The sequence below is a fragment of the Pristiophorus japonicus genome, chromosome 2 (assembly GCF_044704955.1).
Source record: "Pristiophorus japonicus isolate sPriJap1 chromosome 2, sPriJap1.hap1, whole genome shotgun sequence".
Classification (NCBI taxonomy): Eukaryota; Metazoa; Chordata; class Chondrichthyes; family Pristiophoridae; genus Pristiophorus; species Pristiophorus japonicus.
In genome coordinates, this window is record NC_091978.1 from 223,971,053 (window position 1) to 223,990,586 (window position 19,534).

The following is a 19,534-nucleotide window of genomic DNA, read 5'->3' on the forward strand; positions in this document are numbered from 1 at the left end:
CCAGCACTGAACCTTGCGGTACCCAACTAGTCACTGCCTGCCATTCTGAAAAGAACCCATTTATTCCTACTCTTTGCTTCCTGTCTGCCAACCAGTTCTCTATCCATGTCAATACATAACCACCAATACCATGTGCTTTAATTTTGCACACTAATCTCTTGTGTAGGACCTTGTCAAAAGCCTTTTGAAAGTCCAAATTCACCACATCCACTGGCTCCCCCTTGTCCACTCTACTAGTTACATCCTCAAAAAATTCTAGAAGATTTGTCAAGCATGATTTCCCTTTCATAAATCCATGCTGACTTGGACCGATCCCGTCACTGCTTTCCAAATGTGCTGCTATTATGTCTTTCATAATTGATTCCAACATTTTCCCCACTACCGATGTCAGGCTAATCGGTCTATAATTCCCTGTTTTCTCTTTCCCTTTTTTTTTAAAAAAAAAAGTGGGGTTACATTAGCTACCCTCCAATCCATAGGAACTTATCCAGAGTCTATAGAATGTTAGAAAATGACCACCAATGCATCCACTATTTCTAGGGCCACTTCCTTAAGTACTCTGAGATGCAGACTATCATGCCCTGAGGATTTATCGGCCTTCAATCCCATCAATTTCCGTAACACAATTTCCTGACTAATAAGGATTTCCTTCAGTTCCTTCTTCTCGCTAGACCCTCGGTCCCCTAATATTTCCGGAAGGTTATTTGTGTCTTGCTTAGTGAAGACAGAACCAAAGTATTTGTTCAATTGGTCTGCCATTTCTTTGTTCCCCATTATAAGTTCACCTGATTCTGACTGCAAGGGACATACATTTGTTTTCATTAATCGTTTTCACTTCACATACCTATAGAAGATTTTACAGTCAGTTTTTATGTTCCCTTCAAGCTTACTCTCATACTCTATTGTCCCCCTCCTAATTAAACCCTTTGTCCTCCACTGCTGAATTCTAAATTTCTCCCAGTCCTCAGGTTTGTTGCTTTTTCTGGCCAATTTATATGCCTCTTCCTTGGATTTAACACTATCTCTAATTTCCCTTGTTAGCCACGGTTGAGCCACCTTCCCTGTTTTATTTTTACTCCAGAGAGGGATGAACAATTGTTGAAGTTCATCCATGTGATCTTTAAATGTCTGCCACTGCCTATCCACCGTCAACCTTTTTAGTATCATTTGCCAGTCTATCCTAGCCAATTCACATCTCATACCATCAAAGCTACCTTTCTTTAAGTTCAGGACCCTAGTCTCTGAATTAACTGTGTCACTCTCTATCTTAATGAAGAATTCTACCATATTATGATCACTCTTCCCCAAGGGAAGGCAGTTCAAAAGGTTCTTCAAAAGAGATTGCTGGCTAGAACTGAGGCTCATCGAATTATATAAAGAGAAATGGGTTGGGAGGTAAGTATTACACAGAATTACAGCACAGAAACAGGCTATTCCGTCAACTGCAGTTCAATGTTCCTTTAACGGGCTGCGTGGGCCATTCAAAATTCCATTCATGCACAGTTTTTCTATTTAAAAGCCGACTCACTGACTGCATGGGTCCTCTAGAGTGCTGCGCAGCTTAAAGGAAACATTGCTGATGTTTATGCCCCACGTGCGCCTTCCTCATACTCTATTTCATCTCACCCTATCAACATATCCTTCTAGTCCTTTCTCCCTCATGTACTTATCTAGCTTCCACTTAAGGGCATCTATACTATTCACGTCAACTACTCCCTGTGATAGCAAGATCCACATTCTAACAACTCTAAGGGTAAAGAAGTTTCTCCTGAATTCCTATTTAACACTACTATGCACTTTTATAGTTTAGCACAGCTGTCGTGACTTTTTTATTTTCTACTTATTCAAGGAGATAGTTAAGCTGAAAAACGATGAAAAATAACGATATAGAATCATACAAGTTTACGGCATACAAGGAGACCATTCGGCCCATCATGTCCATGCCGGCCAAAAAAGAGCTCTTCAGGTTGATCCCATTTTCCGGATCTTGGTCCGTAGCCTTGTACGTTACGGCACTTCAAGAGCATATCCAAGTACATTTTAAATGCGATGAAGGTTTCTGCCTCGACCATCCTTTCAGGTAGTGAGTTCCAGTCCGCCCAACCCTCTGGGTGAAAATATTTCTCCGCAACTCCCCTCTAATCCTTCTGCCAATTACTTTAAATCTATGCAACTGGTTATTGACCTCTCTGCTAAGAGAAATAGGTCCTTCCTATTCACTCTATCTGGGCTCCTCATAATTTTATACACCTCAATTAAATCTCCCCTCAGCCTCCTGTGTTCCAAAGAAAACCACCCCAGCCTATCCAATCTTTCCTCATAGCTACAATTCTCCAGTTCTGACAACATCCTCGTAAATCTTCTCTGTACCTTCACTAGTGCAATCACATCCTTCCTGTAATATGGTGACCAGAACTGCACACAGTACTCTAGCTGTGGCCAACTAGTGTTTTACATAGTGCAAAGCATAACCTCCCTGCTCTTGTATTCTATGCAATGGCTAAACAAAAGTATTCTGTATGCCTTCTTAACCACCTTATCTACCTGTCCTGTCCTGGAGGCGGAGGAGTTTGGGCAGTCCGGGGAGCGTTGAGGCGCCTATAAAGGCCCAGCGCGTCAGTGAAGCGGCAGTCGGAGGAGTTCGGGCAGTCGGAGGAGCGTCGAGAGGCCTATAAAGGCCCAGATCGTCGGTGAAGCGGCAGTCGGAGGAGCTCGGGCAGTCTGGGGAGCGTCGAGAGGCCTATAAAGGCCCAGCGCATCGGTGAGGCGGCAGTCGGAGGAGTTCGGGCAGTCCGGAGCGGCGAGAGGTCTATAAAGGCCCAGCGCGTCGGTGAAACGGCAGTCGGAGGAGTTCGGGCAGTCCGGGGAGCGTCGAGAGGCCGATAAAGGCCAGCTGCAGCAGCAAGAGACGGCAAAAAAGTAGTAGAAAGAAAGCGAAAGGTGATGTCACAGCCAAGGGGGCAAGTGATTTGCTGGTGATTGATAAGTAGCATTTCTTTTCTTTTTTCTTTATCAGTAAGTAACCTTTAGCATTGTTGTTCCCAATTTAAGTTTATCTAGGGGTTAATTCATGGCAGGACAGCTCGGACACGTGTTATGCTCCTCCTGTTCCATGTGGGAAGTTAGGGACGCTTCCGGTGTCCCTGATGACTACATGTGCGGGAAGTGTATCCGCCTCCAGCTCCTGACGGACCGCATTGCGGAACTGGAGCTGCGGGTGGATTCACTCTAGAGCACGCACGATGCTGAGAATGACGTGAAAAGCACGTTTAGTGAGTTGGTCTTACCGCAGGTAAAGGGTCCACAGCCAGATAGGGAATGGAAGACCAACAGGAAGAGCAGTGCAAGGAAGGGAGTGCAGGGGTCCCCTGCGGTCATCCCCCTGCAAAACAGATACTGAGTACTGTTGAGGGGGATGACTCATCAGGGGAGAGCAGCAGCAGCCAAGTTCACGACACCATGACTGGCTCTGCTGCACAGGAGGGCAGGAAAAAGAGTGGGAGAGCGATAGTGATAGGGGATTCAATTGTAATGGGAATAGATAGGCATTTCTGCGGCCGCATCAGAGACTCCAGGATGGTATGTTGCCTCCCTGGTGCAAGGGTCAAGGATGTCTCAGTGCAGGTGCAGGACATTCTGAAAAGGGAGGGTGAACAGCCAGTTGTCGTGGTACATATAGGTACCAACGATATAGGTAAAAAATGGGATGAGGTCCTACGAGATGAATTTAGGGAGCTAGGAGTTAAATTAAAAAGTAGGACCTCAAAAGTAGTAATCTCAGGATTGCTACCAGTGCCACGTACTAGTCAGAGTAGGAATCACAGATAGCTCAGATGAATACGTGGCTTGGGCAGTGGTGCAGAAGGGAGGGATTCAAATTCCTGGGACATTGGAACTGGTTCTGGGGGAGGTGGAACCAGTACAAACCGGACGGTCTGCACCTGGGCAGGACCGGAACCAACGTCCTCGGGGGAGTGTTTGCTAGTGCTGTTGGGGAGGAGTTAAACTAATATGGCAGGGGGATGGGAACCTATGCAGGGAGACAGAGGGAAATAAAATGAAGTCAAAAGCAAAAGATAGAAAGGAGAATAGTAAAAGTGGAGGGCAGAGAAACCCAAGGCAAAAAACAAAAAGGGCCACATTACAGCAAAATTCTAAAGGGGCAATGTGTGTTAGAAAGACAAGCCTGAAGGCTCTGTGCCTCAATGCAAGGGGTATTCGGAATAAGGTGGACGAATTAACTGTTGTAATAGCAGTTGACGGGTATGATGTCATTGGCATCACGGAGTCATGGCTCCAGGGTGACCAAGGCTGGGAACTCAACATCCAAGGATATTCAGCATTTAGGAAAGATAGAAGAAAGGAAAAAAAGAGGCGGGGTGGCGTTGCTGGTTGAAGAGGAAATTAATGCAATTGTAAGGAAGGACATTAGCCTGGATGATGTGGAATCGGTATGGGTGGAGCTACGGAATACCAAAGGGCAGAAAATACTAGTGGGAGTTGTGTACAGACCACCAAACAGTAGTAGTGAGGTTGGGGACAGCATCAAACAAGAAATAAGGGATGTGTGCAATAAAGGTACAGCAGTTATCATGGGTGCCTTTAATCTACATATTGATTGGGCGAACCAAACTGGTAGCAATGCGGTGGAGGAGGATTTCCTGCAGTGTATCAGGGATGGTTTTCTAGACCAATATGTCGAGGAACCAACTAGAGAGCTGGCCATCCTAGACTGGGTGATGTGTAATGAGAAGGGACTAATTAGCAATCTTGTTGTGCGAGGCCCCTTGGGGAAGAGTGACCATAATATGGTAGAATTCTTTATTAAGATGGAGAGTGACACAGTTAATTCGGAAACTAGGGTCCTGAACTTAAGGAAAGGTAACTTCGACGTATAAGGTGTGAATTGGCTAGAATAGACTGGCAAAAGATACTTAAAGGATTGACGGAGGATAGGCAATGGCAAACATTTAAAGATCACATGGATGAACTTCAGCAATTGTACATCCCTGTCTGGAGTAAAAATAAAACGGGGAAGGTGGCTCAACAAGGGAAATTAAGGATAGTGTTAAAGCCAAGGAAGAGGCATATAATTTTGCTCGAAAAAGCAACAAACCTGAGGACTGGGAGAAATTTAGAATTTAACAGAGGAAGACTAAGAGTTTAATTAAGAGGGGGAAAATAGATTACGAGAGGAAGCTTGCAGGGAACATAAAAACGGACTGCAATAGCTTCTATAAATATGTGGAGAGAAAAAGATTAGTGAAGACAAACATAGGTCCCTTGCAGTTGGATTCAGGTGAATTTATAATGGGGAATAAACAAATGACAGACTAATTGAACAAATACTTCGGTTCTGTCTTCACAAAGGAAGACACAAATAACCTTCCGATTGTACTAGGGGACAGTAGGTCTAGTGAGAAAGAGGAACTGAAGAATATCTTTATCAGGCGGGAAATTGTGTTAGAGAAATTGATGGGATTGAAAGCCGATAAATCCCCGAGGCCTGATAGTCTGCATCCCAGAGTACTTAAGGAAGTGGCCCTAGAAATAGTGGATGCATTGGTGATCATTTTCCAACAGTCTATCGAATCTGGATCAGTTCCTATGGACTGCAGGGTAGCTAATCTAACACCACTTTTAAAAAAAGGAGGGAGAGAGAAAACGGGTAATTATAGACCGGTTAGCCTGACATCAGTAGTGGGGAAAATATTGGAATCAATCATTAAGGATGAAATAGCAGCGCATTTGGAAAGCAGTGACAGGATTGGACCAAGTCAGCATGGATTTATGAAAGGGAAATCATGCTTGACGAATCTTCTATATTTTTTGAGGATGTAACTGGCAGAGTGGACAAGGGAGAATCAGTGGATGTGGTGTATTTGGACTTTCAAAAGGCTTTTGGCTAGGTCCCGCACAAGAGATTGGTGTGCAAAATCAAAGCGCATGGTATTGGGGGTAATGTACTGACATGGATAGAGAATTGGTTGGCAGACAGGAAGCAGAGAGTCAGGATAAACGGGTCCTTTTCAGAATGGCAGGCAGTGACTAGTGGAGTGCCGCAGGGCTCAGTGCAGGGACCCCAGCTCTTTACAATATACATTAACGATTTAGATGAAGGAATTGAGTGTAATATCTTCAAGTTTGCAGATGACACTAAACTGGGTGATGGTGTGAGCTGTGAGGAGGACGCTAAGAGGCTGCAGGGTGACTTGGACAAGTTATGTGAGTGGATAAATGTGAGGTTATCCATTTTGGGGACAAAAACACGAAGGGAGAATATTATCTGGATTGCGGCAGATTAGGAAAAGGGGAGGTGCAACGAGACCTGGGTGTCATGGTTCATCAGTCACTGAAAGTGGGCATACAGGTACAGCAGGCGGTGAAGGCGGCAAATGGTATGTTGGCCTTCATAGCTAGGGGATTTGAGTATAGAAGCAGGGAGGTCTTACTGCATTTGTACAGGGCCTTAGTGAGGCCTCACCTGGAATATTGTGTACAGTTTTGGTCTCCTAATCTGAGGAAGGACATTCTTGCTATTGAGGGAGTGCAGCAAAGGTTCACCAGACTGATTCCAGGGATGGCTAAACTGTCATATGAGGAGAGACTGGATCAACTGAGCCTTTATTCACTGGAGTTTAGAAGGATGAGAGGGGATCTCATAGAAACGTATAAGATTCTGACGGGACTGGACTGGTTAGATGCAGGAAGAATGTTTGCGATGTTGTGGAAGTCCAGAACCAGGAGACATAGTCTTCGGATAAGGGGTAGACTATTTAGGACTGAGATGAGGAGAAACTTCTTCACTCAGAGAGTTGTTAACCTATGGAATTCCCTGCCGCAGAGAGTTGTTGAAGCCAGTTCATTGGATATATTCAAGAGGGAGTTAGATATGGCCCTTACGGCTAAGGGGATCAAGGGGTATGGAGAGAAAGCAGGAAAGGGGTACTGAGGGAATGATCAGCCATGATCTTATTGAATGGCGGTGCAGGCTCGAAGGGCCGAATGGCCTACTCCTGCACCTATTTTCTATGTTTCTATGCTACCTTCAGGGATCTGTGGACCTGCACTCCAAGCTCCTTTTGTTCCTCTACACTTTTCAGTATCCTACCATTTAATGTGTATTCCCTTGCCTTGTTAGCCACCCCCAAATGCATTACCTCACACTTCTCCAGACTGAATTCCATTTGCTACTTTTCTGCCCACCTGACCAGTCCATTGATATCTTCCTGCAGTATTCAGCTTTCTTCTTCATTATCAACCTCACGGCCAATTTTTGTATCATCTAAAACTTCTTAATCCTGCCCCCATTGAAGACGAAATAATTGATATAAAACAAGAAAAGCAAAGGACTTAGTGCTGAGCCCTGCGGAACCCCACTGAAAACAGCCTTCCAGTCACAAAATATTCGGTGACCATTACCCTTTGCTTCCTGCCACTAAGCCAAATTTGGATCCAACTTGCCACTTTTCCTTGGATCCCATGGCCATTTGCTTTTATGACAAGTCTGCCATGTAGGACCTAGCTAAAATCCGTGCAGGCTACATCAAATGCGCTACCCTCTCGACCCTCCTTATTAATTCCTCAAAACATTCAATCAAATTAGTTAGACACAACCTCCGCTTAGCAAATCCATGCTGACTTTCCTTGATTAATCCATGCTTTTCTAAATGATGATTAATATGGCCCCTCAGAATATGTTCCAATAATTAGGCTGACTTGCCTGTAATTACTCAGTCTATCCCTTTCTCCCTTCTAAAACAACGGTACAACGTTAGCAGTCTTCAAGTGCCCCCACACGACGCCTGTAGCCAGAGAGGATTGGAAAGTGATGATCATAGCCTTTTATTATTTCCTCCGTTGATTCTCTCAACAGCCTGGGATACATTTCATCCGGGCCTGGCAATTTTTCTACTTTCAAAGACGTTGAACCCATTAACATTCATTAATACCCATGTCGTCTGCCTCCACACTCAGGTTGCCTTTTTGGTCTCTAATAGGCTCTACTCTTTCCTTAGTCTTGCTCTTTATGTATTTACAAAACATCTTTGGTTTTCCTCGATTTTACTTGCCAATTTTTTTTCATGCCCTCTCTTTGCTTTCCTAATTTCCTTTTATTTCTATACTCCGTCAGGCTTTCTACAGTATCTGACATAAGCTTCGCTTTTTATCCTTATCCTAACCTGTATGGTCCTTGACATCCAGAGGGCTCTAGATTTGGGAGTCCCACCCTTTTCCTTTGTGGGATCATATTTGCTCTGAACCCTATCTCCTTCTTGAATGCCTCCAACTGCTCTGACACAGATTTACCCCTGAACTATCTTTGTCGTTTTCCAGAACTACTCTAAATCTAACTGAATTATGATCACTATCCCCAAAATTATCTTCCACTGATACCCCTTCCACCTGCCCAGCTTCATTCCCTAAAACTAAAAAAGAGAGGAGAGGGGGAAGGGAAGGAAAGGGGGAGAAAAGGAGAGAGAGAGAGAGAGAGAGAGAGAGAGAGAGAGAGAGAGAGAGAGAGAGAGAGAGAGAGAGAGAGAGAGAGAGAGAGAGAAAGAAAGAAAGAAAGAAAGAGAGAAAGAGAAAGAGAAAAAGAGAGAGAAAGAGAAGAAAAAAGAAAAAGAAAATAAAAAGGAAGGAAGGATTGTTGTGCGTGTTGCGAACTGGCTAAAAAAGTTCTCCTGAATGCATTTTAAGAATTCTGCGCCCTCATGCCTTTTACACGGATTCCATCCCAATTGATATTAGGTTAGTTGAGATCCGCAACTATTACTGTCCTACTGCTTTTGCACTTCAAAAAATTGCCTACTTATTTGCAAAACTTGGCTGTCCGTGTCCTAACTCGCACCAAGTCCCGCTCACCCATCACCCCTTTGCTCGCTGACCTACATTGGCTCCTGGTTAAGCAACGCCTTGATTTCAAAATTCTCATTCTTGTTTTCAAATCTCTCCATGGCCTCGCCCCTCCCCATCTTGATTATCTCCTCCAGCCCCACAACACCTTACCTACCACCCCCACCGAGATATTTGCACTCCTAATTCTGCCCTCTTGACCATCCTGATTATAATCGCTCAACCATTGGTGGGTGTGCCTTCTGCTGCCTAGGCCCCAAGCTCTGGAACTCCCGCCCTAAACCTCTCCGCCTCTCTAACTCTCTTTCCTCCTTTAAGAAGCTCCTTAAAACCTCTCTCTTTGACCAAGCTTTTGGTCATCTGCCCTAATTTTTCCTTATGTGGCTCGGTGTCAATTTTTCTATCTTATAATATTCTTGTGAAGCGACTTGGGACGTTTTACTGCATTAAAGGCACTATATAAATACAAGTTGTTGTTGATGCTGTTGTTCCGTTCAACCTATATGGCCACATTTAATGATCCTTCTAACATATCAGCCCTCCTGTCACCAATATTGCACCCCCCCCCTCCTTTTTTTAATCCCCTTCTCGATCTCATCTGAAAATCCTGTAACCCGGAGTGATGAGCTGCCATCCCTGCCCTACTTTAAGCCATGTTTCAGTAATAGTTATATCATATCATACTTCCACATGTCTATATTACGGCACCAATTTACATATTCTTTTATTGTTTCCAATATTTATCCCTCAACCAACATCATTAAAACAGATTATCTGGTAATTTATCTCATTACTGTAAGTGGAACTTGCTGTATGCAAATTGACTGCTATATTACAACAGTGGCTGCACTTCTAAAGTAGGCCTTTCTTTCTTTTGTAAGCATTCAAGATGAGACTGGGTAGATGAATGATGGAAAAGGGAATCAAGGGAAGCAGAGAGTGAGGACAAAAGGGACATTTGTGGATTAGTGCCTCCTAGGGATCAGTACTGAGGCCGGAACTCTTGATCTGAAGTTGGGAATAGAATGGAGTATGTATAACCATGTTTCCAGATGATACGAAGCTAGGATATAGACTTTATAAATTTGCACTCCCAGAATTAATAGGCCAATGATCTCCACATCTGAATTCATGATATGTTTCAAACACATGGTGTGCAAAATTTTTATTTTTTTTTTAAACTGCAAATGGTCATAGATTGAATAGTAGGCAGACTGATGGCACATAGAGTTTAATGTACCAACGTATCAGGTGGTACATTCTGAATGCAAGAATGACAGAGAGCAGTACACTGTAAGTGGGAAAGCTCTATAATGTTAGAGATGAACAAAGCAATTTAGAGGTCCAGTTACATAAGCAATTAAAAACTAGCTGACACATGCAAAAAGTGATCAAAATGGCTAATGGGGTGCTGGACTTCATCACAAAAGGTATAGAATATAAAACTAAGGAAGTACTACTCTACAGAGGGTTGATCAGATCTAATTTGGAATAGCGTCCTATCTTAGAAAGTTTTGGCCTCAAAGAAAGTCCAGCAATGGTATCTGACGTGAAAAATTCTGTTATAAAGAAAGACTGAATAAACTTGTGTTATATCCCCCTGGAGATGATGGGGTTAAAGAATAGAAGGAAACGACTTTCAATTATATAGCGCCTTTCACAATCACTTTACAGCCAATTAAGTACTTTTGACGTGTAGTCACTGTTGTAATGTAGAGAAATGCAGAAGCCAATTTGCATGCAGCAAGTCCCCACAAACAGCAATGAGATACTTGACCAGATAATCTTTTCTAGTGATATTAGTTGAGGGATAAATATTGGCCAGGACACCATGGATAACTCCTCTGCTCTACTTCAAATAGTGCCATGGGATCTTTTACGTCCACCCGAGTAAGGCATTGCATCCGAAAGATGGCACCTTCAACAGTGCAGCTCTCCCTCAATACTACATCGGAGTGTCAGCCTAAATTATGTGTTCATGTTTCTGGAGTGGAGTGGAGTGTGAAACCACAACCTTGTGACTCAGAGGCAAGAGTGTTACCACGAAGCCAAGGTGATCTGATTGAGTGATTTAAAATAATGAGGAACTTGACAGGGTAGATAGAGAACAACTCTCCCCTCCAGAATAACTTTTGAGTTAAGGTGGTTGAAAGAAAATCAAGGAAAATGTTTTCACAAATGATTGAGAGAATGCGGAATGCATTTGCCAGAAGGCCATAGATGCTAAATCAATTGAGGTGTTTAAAAGGGAGGTAGATACGTACTTGTGAAGTAAGGATCTTAAAGGGTATGGAGAAACAATGGGGAATTGTAATTAAAAAGATAGAGCTGCCAAGGCTAACAAAAATGGTGGAACAGATTTGATGGACCAAGTATCTGCCTCTTGTTCCAATGTTTGGTGAAAATCTGATAAGAAGTTTATGTTTTAACTACGAGTGCTCACATAGATCGAGATTAGTTGATGGCATCATAACTTAAACACCCCTCCTTGTGGCAGAGGGGAAACTACAAAACCTGAAAATCTATATTAGTTGACTGAAAACAAAACGCAACAGAGACATGCAACATTTCAGTGTTAACATTCTACAATCATATGGATCGCCATCGTGCACATTGCATGTGACCTTAGTTTAAAGTAAGCATTACTTTCATGAAAAGACAGGTGTAGCCAAAACCTCTCATAGAGAGACAAAGAAAAGCCATGCATCATTTTTGTCATGTACATGTTATGCGAGGATACATTTTGATGTAATGCATTTCAGTTTGTGAACAAACAAAATGAGGTCAGCCAAACACTTTTCATGAAGGTGGAGCCCTTTTAAAAAGTCTTTAAATCAAGGACAATGCATAGAAAGATGCTGCTGCCTTTATGAAAGGCATGCTTTCCCCCCCCTGCATATCAACTATAATCTAAAGTGCTGCCAGTCACACAATGTTAAATGTATTTCAAACAAGAAAATAAAAGCAACATGCAACAACAGCAGTCCTGTTCTTTGTGAGGAAGGCAGCTTGTTACTTGCAGGCAGTATACCTGTTGGTCCTGTTGATGGTGGATAGCCCACAGAAGACGTTGGAGCTCCAGGTCCGCCATGCTGGTAGGATGCTCCAGAGAGAGGAGGAAAAGCAGAAGTAGGGCCAGGTGCTGTGGGGGATGTCTGTGGCTGTCCTGGATACGGAGGAGCCACAGAAGGAGGCAAAGAGTGAGAAGGAACAGAAGGCAAATAAACAGATGGGTAGGAAGATGGTGGTGGAAGTGCAGTAGGTTGATGAGGTTGATAATAAGTTGGTCCCCCTGCTCCTTGGGGGTACTGTTGCGGTTGGTAAGCTATGGAACAAAATTACTATGTTAGTAAACAAATAAGAATGATTAAAGCAGCATTTATTACGGGTTATAACCCAGTAAAATATTGGGCAAAATCAAGCAGAACACAAAAACCATAAGATATTGCAATACAAATTTGTCGTTGTAGCGAACAAAATATAGAACTCTATAATTCTACTGAGGGTCGTGGTTGAGGAGGCAAAATAAGGAAGTGGGGCAGGGGACAGCATGGCTCCTCTCACTGCAATTCATCAGAAATTCCTAATTACCCACAGACCTACTTTCATACCAACTATCCAATCCTTATCCGGATAAATTGCTTAGAAATCTACAGCACAGAAACAGGCCATTTAGCCCAACAAGTCCATGCTCCTCCAATCTTACTTCATCGCACTCTATCAACTTATCCTTCTATTTCATTTTCCTTCATTAGCTTCCACTTAAATGCATCTACACTATTTGTCTCATTTACTCCATGTGGGAGCGAGTTCCACATTCTTAGCACTCTGAGTAAAAAAGTTACTCCTGAATTCCCGATAGGATTTATTAGTAACTATCTTACTTTTATGGCCCTTGGCTTTGGACTCCCCAAGAGTAGAAAAATCTTCCCTACTTCTACCCTCTCGAACCTCTTCATAATTGTAAAGATCTATATCATTTATGTATTAGAAATAATTCAAAAATACAAATTGACATGTTATGGTCACTAAAGTATCTTTTTTAATGTGAGATCAGAATTATGCATTTATTGTTCAAGAAATATTTCAATCCTTCCCTATTTTTGTGTTTTGGTTTAAATAGCTTTCTATGCATTGTTGCCACCACCCCTCCCCGCCCCCAATCTCCAATCCACCTTCAGTAGTAAAGATTTCAACCATCTTAGCCTATACTGTGAAACTCTTTCGCTAAACCTCGCTACCTCTCTCCATACTTTCAAAAGCTTCCTAAAAAGCTATCTCTTTTGATCATTCCTTTGATTAACTCCACTAACTCTTTTCCTCCTTCATCAAGTGCTTGGAACATTTGCTAAGGTAAAGGTGTACTATAAGTGCAAGTTGTCATTGCTGATGTGTACAAATCATCCCAAATAGCAAGGGAATATAGGTATGAAGGTACAATTTACATGATGGATTTAATGAACAATACAGAGAGCTGGATCTTTATCACATGTTTTCTGTTCAACAGTGGAAATTCATTACTAACTAAGTAGGACTGCTAACATAAGACTACACTTTTAGATGCAAGAAATAATTTTTTTTGCAGGGGTGGGGAAATATACATCAACATTAAATTGTTGGACAGCTAGTTGGAGTTCTTCCTTCAGAACTTTAATTGCCCTCATTTGTTGCCAGTCATAATTCTATGCCCACAACACACAGCAACATTTCTACCATCTCAACTAATTCCAGGATGGCAAAGGCAGCTAAATGGACACATATCCTGTGGGTAACAAAACAATTCAAGCATCACGCACTTGCTAGATGGGCTAGATGCTGGATATTTTCTGAAACTGGATTGTCTGACCCGAGTGACAGTGGATTTATTCATCAAATAGTTTCTATGGTAGTCTGATTCAGAGCAAATGAGGTGTTACTGATTACACTTACTTTGAGGGAACGTCTGACGGGACCCCACTTGGGAATACATGTTATAAGCGGTTGATGTTGGGGTTGGTGATTGGACCTGTCCACTGGGTTTCGGAATTCCCTGCAGCACAAAACCTGGTGGTGGTGGGGCTTCACCCTGGGGAATGAGCGAAACAGCATGTGAAGCTATAAAATTGCATTCAAAACGTAACTTACAATAGAATAGAATAGATGTAGCTACTTAGAGGATAAAAGACCAATAACGAACAGGTTGGAAAACTGCAACACATTTAAGTGCTTTGCATGGTATCATTAAACTATACAGGTTAACTCTCGAGAAGTGAATTCATTCAAATCCCGAGAATGTGGCTGAATTGGAACACAGTACAAACTTTAAAACAACCTACATTTATACAACATATTTTGTGCAAAAGAATGTCACAAAGAGCTTTGCAAGACAGAGACATTGGTACTGAGCAGGAAAAGGAGGATTTGGGGAAGGGGAGGAGACTGAAGGCAGTGTCCAAAATATATATTTTTTTTTAAAAGGAGAATTTGAAGGCAGGGAGGAAGGTAGCAAACATTAAGGGGCTGTGGGAAAGAATTCCTGAGCGCAGGGTAGCACTGACTTAAGTTGAGGGACAGGAGATGAGATATGGGATCAAAGTGAACACAAAAGGAGGTAGCCAGAAGACAGTGAAAGCTTGGATTTAGAGTGGCAATCATTTCTTTTAGTCAGGCGTGACTCAGTTGGCAGCACCCTCTGAGTCAGAAGGTTGTGGATTCAAGTCCCACTCCAGAGACTTGAGCACAAAAATCTTGGCTGACACTCCAGTGCAGTGGCTGCAGTGCTGAGGGTGTGCTGCACTGTCAGAGGTGCGATCTTTCGGATGAGAGGTTAAACAGTCTGCTCTCTCAGGTGGACATAAAAGTTCCCATGGCACTATTTCGAAAAAGTGCAAGGGAGTTTATCCCCGGTGTCCTGGCCAATATTTATCTCTCAATCAACATTACTAAAAAAACAGATTATCTGGTCATTATCATGTTGCTGTTGTAGAAGCTGGCTGAGTGTAAATTGGCTGCCATGTTTCCTACATTACAACAGTGACTACCCTTCAAAAAGTACTTTATCGGCTGTAAAATGCTTTGAGGCGTCTGGTGGTCGTGAGAAGCGTTATATAAAATGCAAGTCTTTCTTTCCTTCTTTTACAAGACACATTTTCAATTTTCTTAATGATTTTTTGAGCACCCAACTGCCATTTCATTCACACTATTGCTGTAATTAGAAACATAGAAACATAGAAAATAGGTGCAGGAGTAGGCCATTCGGCCCTTCAAGCCTGCACCGCCATTCAATGAGTTCATGGCTGAACATGCAACTTCAGTACCCCATTCCTGCTTTCTCACCATACCCCTTGATCCCCCTAGTAGTAAGGACTACATCTAACTCCTTTCTTATATGGCTCGATGTTAAATGAAAGGCAGAGGTGTTTTGTTAAAGCATTATGGCTAGAAATCTATAGACATGGAAAGTAAGCTACAGACGAAACTGCTTCACTGACAAATAGTCCACTATTTTGGCTGTGTAAAGTGCTTCGAGACGTCCGGTGGTCATGAAAGGCGCTATATAAATGTAAGTCTTTTCTTTTTTTTACATATTGTAACAGAGGAGTCTATAGACATCATTTCAGTTGGAAAGGACAGATGGCAGTAGTGTGTATTTAATTTGCAACACTTCTTTATCTACAAGATAATTGTGAAATGTCTAAATCATAACTTGCACAGAGACAAGGAAACCTTTTACTTTGCCATTTTAATGCATCAATTTAAAGATTTTTAAAAAAAATTTTCACAATCAAATTTGAAAGATGGTGAACTTCAATCGTTCACTCAAACATCAGTCCTGATACAGAAACACACAATGTCGCACCGGGGAGTCAGCATTAACATTTCTCCTCACTCATCCAGTTTTTTCTGGATAGCAGCTCAAACTGATGACATGAGTGCAGGCTTTACAGGTTTACAAAGAATTTTGCCTCAAAGAACAGATATATATTTTAATCTAAATTAAAGTTATCAACATTTTGAAAGCAAATAAATTAGTTGATGGTCCGTGACCATCACCCAAACTGAAGTGGATGGGAGAAGCAACAGTGGCTTTTATATAACATTTTAGAAATTGGATCTCTTCCAAACATCGTAGTCCGTGGTTCAGAATATTTGACAGAGGGGATTAATGTAATTTTCCATCTTTTCACTGGTGCTTAGCTTTCTTTTATTTTATCTTTGCATTCAACAGAAGAATGCACGTGAACAGTTTATCAGCAAAAATATTTGAGCAGTGTCGTATTTTTTGGGGGTTCTGCAAAAAACATTATCTGTAATGGGACCAGTCATAACGTAAGCGCAACAATTAACAAACTCTCCAATCTCCAGTAATCGAGTTCAACAATACAGTGATAAAAGCTGTGAACGACACTCGGACAAAACCGCAGCAGCAGAATATTTCAAGTTTCCATACTTCAGAATTTCCATAAGCATCTCTATTGGACCGGCAAACACTCCTATATTGTGTCACGATAAATCACGCTTCTTCTGGGATATCTCCGTGTAGTTTGCTCATGTTAATTGTGCATGTTAAATCCACCACCTACCCCCATTTATAAAAAAGCATTCAGCCATACGGAACTTAGTAATAACAGAGTCACAAAAGTGGGGGCAATTGATCTAAAATATTATTCTCATTTTTTTTCCAGCTTGTGTTCAATGTGCTCCATAAAGAGATTTCATGGATTCCCCGACTGAAAGGAATCTCTTTACAGAATTAAGTCAGGAGAATCAGTTACTGACTGAACTGATCCCTAGGTAAATCCAATCAAAGTCAGTACTCTGGATTCAGTCCAAAATTTTAACAAAAAATATTCAGGATAGCAGTAAACTAGAGACAAAGCTCAGACAACAGGTGAAGACAGCAGGTGAAGTAACGCAAAGTGGATTAAACACTATTCCCCATTGCCAAGGCAATCTTTTTTTTGGTGTGAAGAGGTTGCTAATTTGGGAGAGAGTAGTAGGTTAACACTGTTGTACCTGTGTGTTAGATGCAGAGGCTGGTGGAAAGCTGGGAAGGGCAGTGGAAGTTTGGTTACTCCATGATGTAACAGTAGGGGCAGGTCTAACCTGAATCAAACAGAGACAGACACCAATAATGGAAAAAAAATAAGGAACCACAGAACACCCAACCATATTTCATATATAGAAAAAGCAAAATATGACATGACAGCTCCCTTAAAAACATGCACATAAACAAAAACAAGTAGCGGCTAGTGCAACATAAAGACATTTTGACATTGAAGATAAGGAAAACCTTACCAATTATATTTTAGAGAAAATAATTTAAAAAAATATTCTATTGCATGCATTCTATTCAGATTAGCACTGATTATGTCATTAAGACATACGACCAGTGCAGACATCATGCACTGCACCATGCCACAAAACAGGAGCCCCAGGTTTGAATCAAGTTTCTGCAGGTACTTACACATGAATTTTCTCGGATAGTTGCTGATGTCACCTGTGTAGTCAAGAAAAGAGGCCAATGGAAGTTACCTGTTATGGGGGTGGGGGGGCTAAACAATAAGCCCTCCCAGTGAAGGGGGATTGCCTCAGTGCAGGAAGGTGTGGGAAGACTTTTTTTTTTAAAGTAGAAAATAAATCGTTTCCCATTGGCTGTGTCGGACAGACCATCCAGTGCGGTACTGAGCGAAGTTTGAAACTAGTCTGCACAGAGCTAGCTGGGGCATTTGAGTGACCCTCCCCTCCCTAGGTTGAAGTGTCAGCCAGGGTTTCCACTTCTCCTTGATATCCAGTGACCCTACTGGGAAGGGAGTGTGTGTAACATTGGCTAAGGCTTTGCCCCGATATTCCCTCACAGTTGAACAGTATATGAGCAAACATTCAAAAGACTGCACATGAAGAATGACCACTTGTGTGAGGTACTAAAGAACTGTTTACATCAGTACCTTTCGGAGAGATGAAAAAATTGGGGCTAGGGAAAATAAAAGCTCCAGATTTGATCGCTGGTCAATGCCCTGTTAACTCATCTCAGCTGGGCAGCAGTGAGAGTACACCAAACTTTCCACAGTGCCCAGCGGTTAAGGAAGGAAAAACTTACCAGTGATTCTGCTCCAGATCGCGATCAGGCGATCTCTGCCAGATGCATGTGTGATCGATCAGGCAGGGTTTTTTACACTCCTGGTTGAATAGCTTGCCGGGACTCACCATCGAGGCTCACACATGAATAACAGACACTTGGACAAGGTACTGGTGGGTGGAACAGTACCCAAGCAACAAGAGAAAATATGAACAAAAAAACCGGCAAGATTTTACAGCATTTGGACAGCGTGTAAAATGTTATTGTCACATCGCACACAGATGAAGTACAGAGATAAGTAATCAATGTAGCAGCACAATGTAAATGTATTTTGAACAAGCACCATCTAGTGGCTATGAAAGTGAAACCAATTCATCCAAAACGGAGGAGGATGCTCCATAGACCCTCGCGGTTGACAGTGTCAAAGGCCTTTGTAAGGTCGAAGGCGGCCATGTATAAGGGCTGGCGCTGTTCCCTGCATTTTTCCTGCAGCTGTCGCGCTGCAAAAATCATGTCTGTTGTGCCCCGCAGGGGACGAAATCCGCACTGTGATTCCAGGAGGAGTTCCTCGGCCACACGGAGAAGACTGTTAAGGAGGACTCCAGCGGCGACTTTCTCAGTGGCCTGAGGAAAAGAGTGTTTGAAGACCAGGCCCTCAAAACTGTCACCAAGCTCATGGTCTACAGGACTGTAGTAATACCCGCCCTCCTGCGTGGCTCAGAAACATGGACCATGTACAGTAGACACCTCAAGTCGCGGAGAAATACCACCAACGATGTCTCCGCAAGATCCTACAAATCCCCTGGGAGGACAGACGCACCAACGTTAGCGTCCTTGACCACGAGACTCCGAAAGCAAGCACTCTACTCGGAACTCCTTCATGGCAAACAAGTCAAAGATGGGCAGAGGAAACATTACAAGGACACCCTCAAAGCCTCCCTGATAAAGTGCAACATCCCCACTGACACCTGGGAGTCCCTGGCCAAAGACCGCCCTAAGTGGAGGAAGTGCATCCGGGAGGGCGCTGAGCTCCGAGTCTCATCGCCGAGAACATGCAGAAATCAAGCGCAGGCAGCGGATAGAGCGTGCAGCAAACCAGTCCCACCCACCCCTTCCCTCAACGACTATCTGTCCCACCTGTGACTGAGACTGTGATTCTCGTATTGGACTGTACAGTCACCTAAGAACTCATGTTAAGAGTGGAAGCAAGTCTTCCTCGATTCCAAGGGACTGCCTATGATGATGATGATGATGATGATGGAACCAATTCAAAGCAATGGTTAACAGCAGTCATTAATTTCATCTCAAACTGACCAGCAGATACCAGAGCTTGAAATTACTCTGCAATAAAAACAATTAAGGAGAAACCATTCTCAGTCTGATCAACTGTATTTTGTAACTGTGGCAGTCTATGCCAAGTCCCGTTGATTTAAAACTTGAACGAGACACCAAAAATATAGCAGAGGAAGGGAATATAATAGGAAGACTCAATCCAGTTTTAAGCACCTTCTACTAACTAGTTCCAGAACAAGAGCAGCAAAAAACTGCACGTGCTGGAAATCTGAAACAGAAAATGGTGGAAACACATAGGTGCCCAGGCAGCACCTTTGGAGACAAAGA

At 42.7% G+C, this 19,534-nt stretch overlaps 1 protein-coding gene across 7 annotated transcripts in view; it reads right to left on the bottom strand.

Annotated features, from left to right (window-relative positions):
- The window catches only part of sec31a (SEC31 homolog A, COPII coat complex component), a 147,437-nt gene that overhangs the window by 14,579 nt on the left and 113,324 nt on the right, over window positions 1-19,534 (bottom strand). For 4 of the 7 annotated variants that reach the window (XM_070871006.1, XM_070871005.1, XM_070871004.1 and 1 more), the window contains 3 exons: window positions 16,852-16,941; window positions 13,786-13,921; window positions 11,888-12,181 (listed from right to left, as the gene is read on the bottom strand). In XM_070871006.1, coding sequence (XP_070727107.1) covers window positions 11,888-12,181; window positions 13,786-13,921; window positions 16,852-16,941 — 520 coding nt within the window. The remainder of the gene's footprint in view (window positions 1-11,887; window positions 12,182-13,785; window positions 13,922-16,851; window positions 16,942-19,534) is intronic. The other 3 variants (XM_070871009.1, XM_070871010.1, XM_070871007.1) reach the window with 2 other exon arrangements.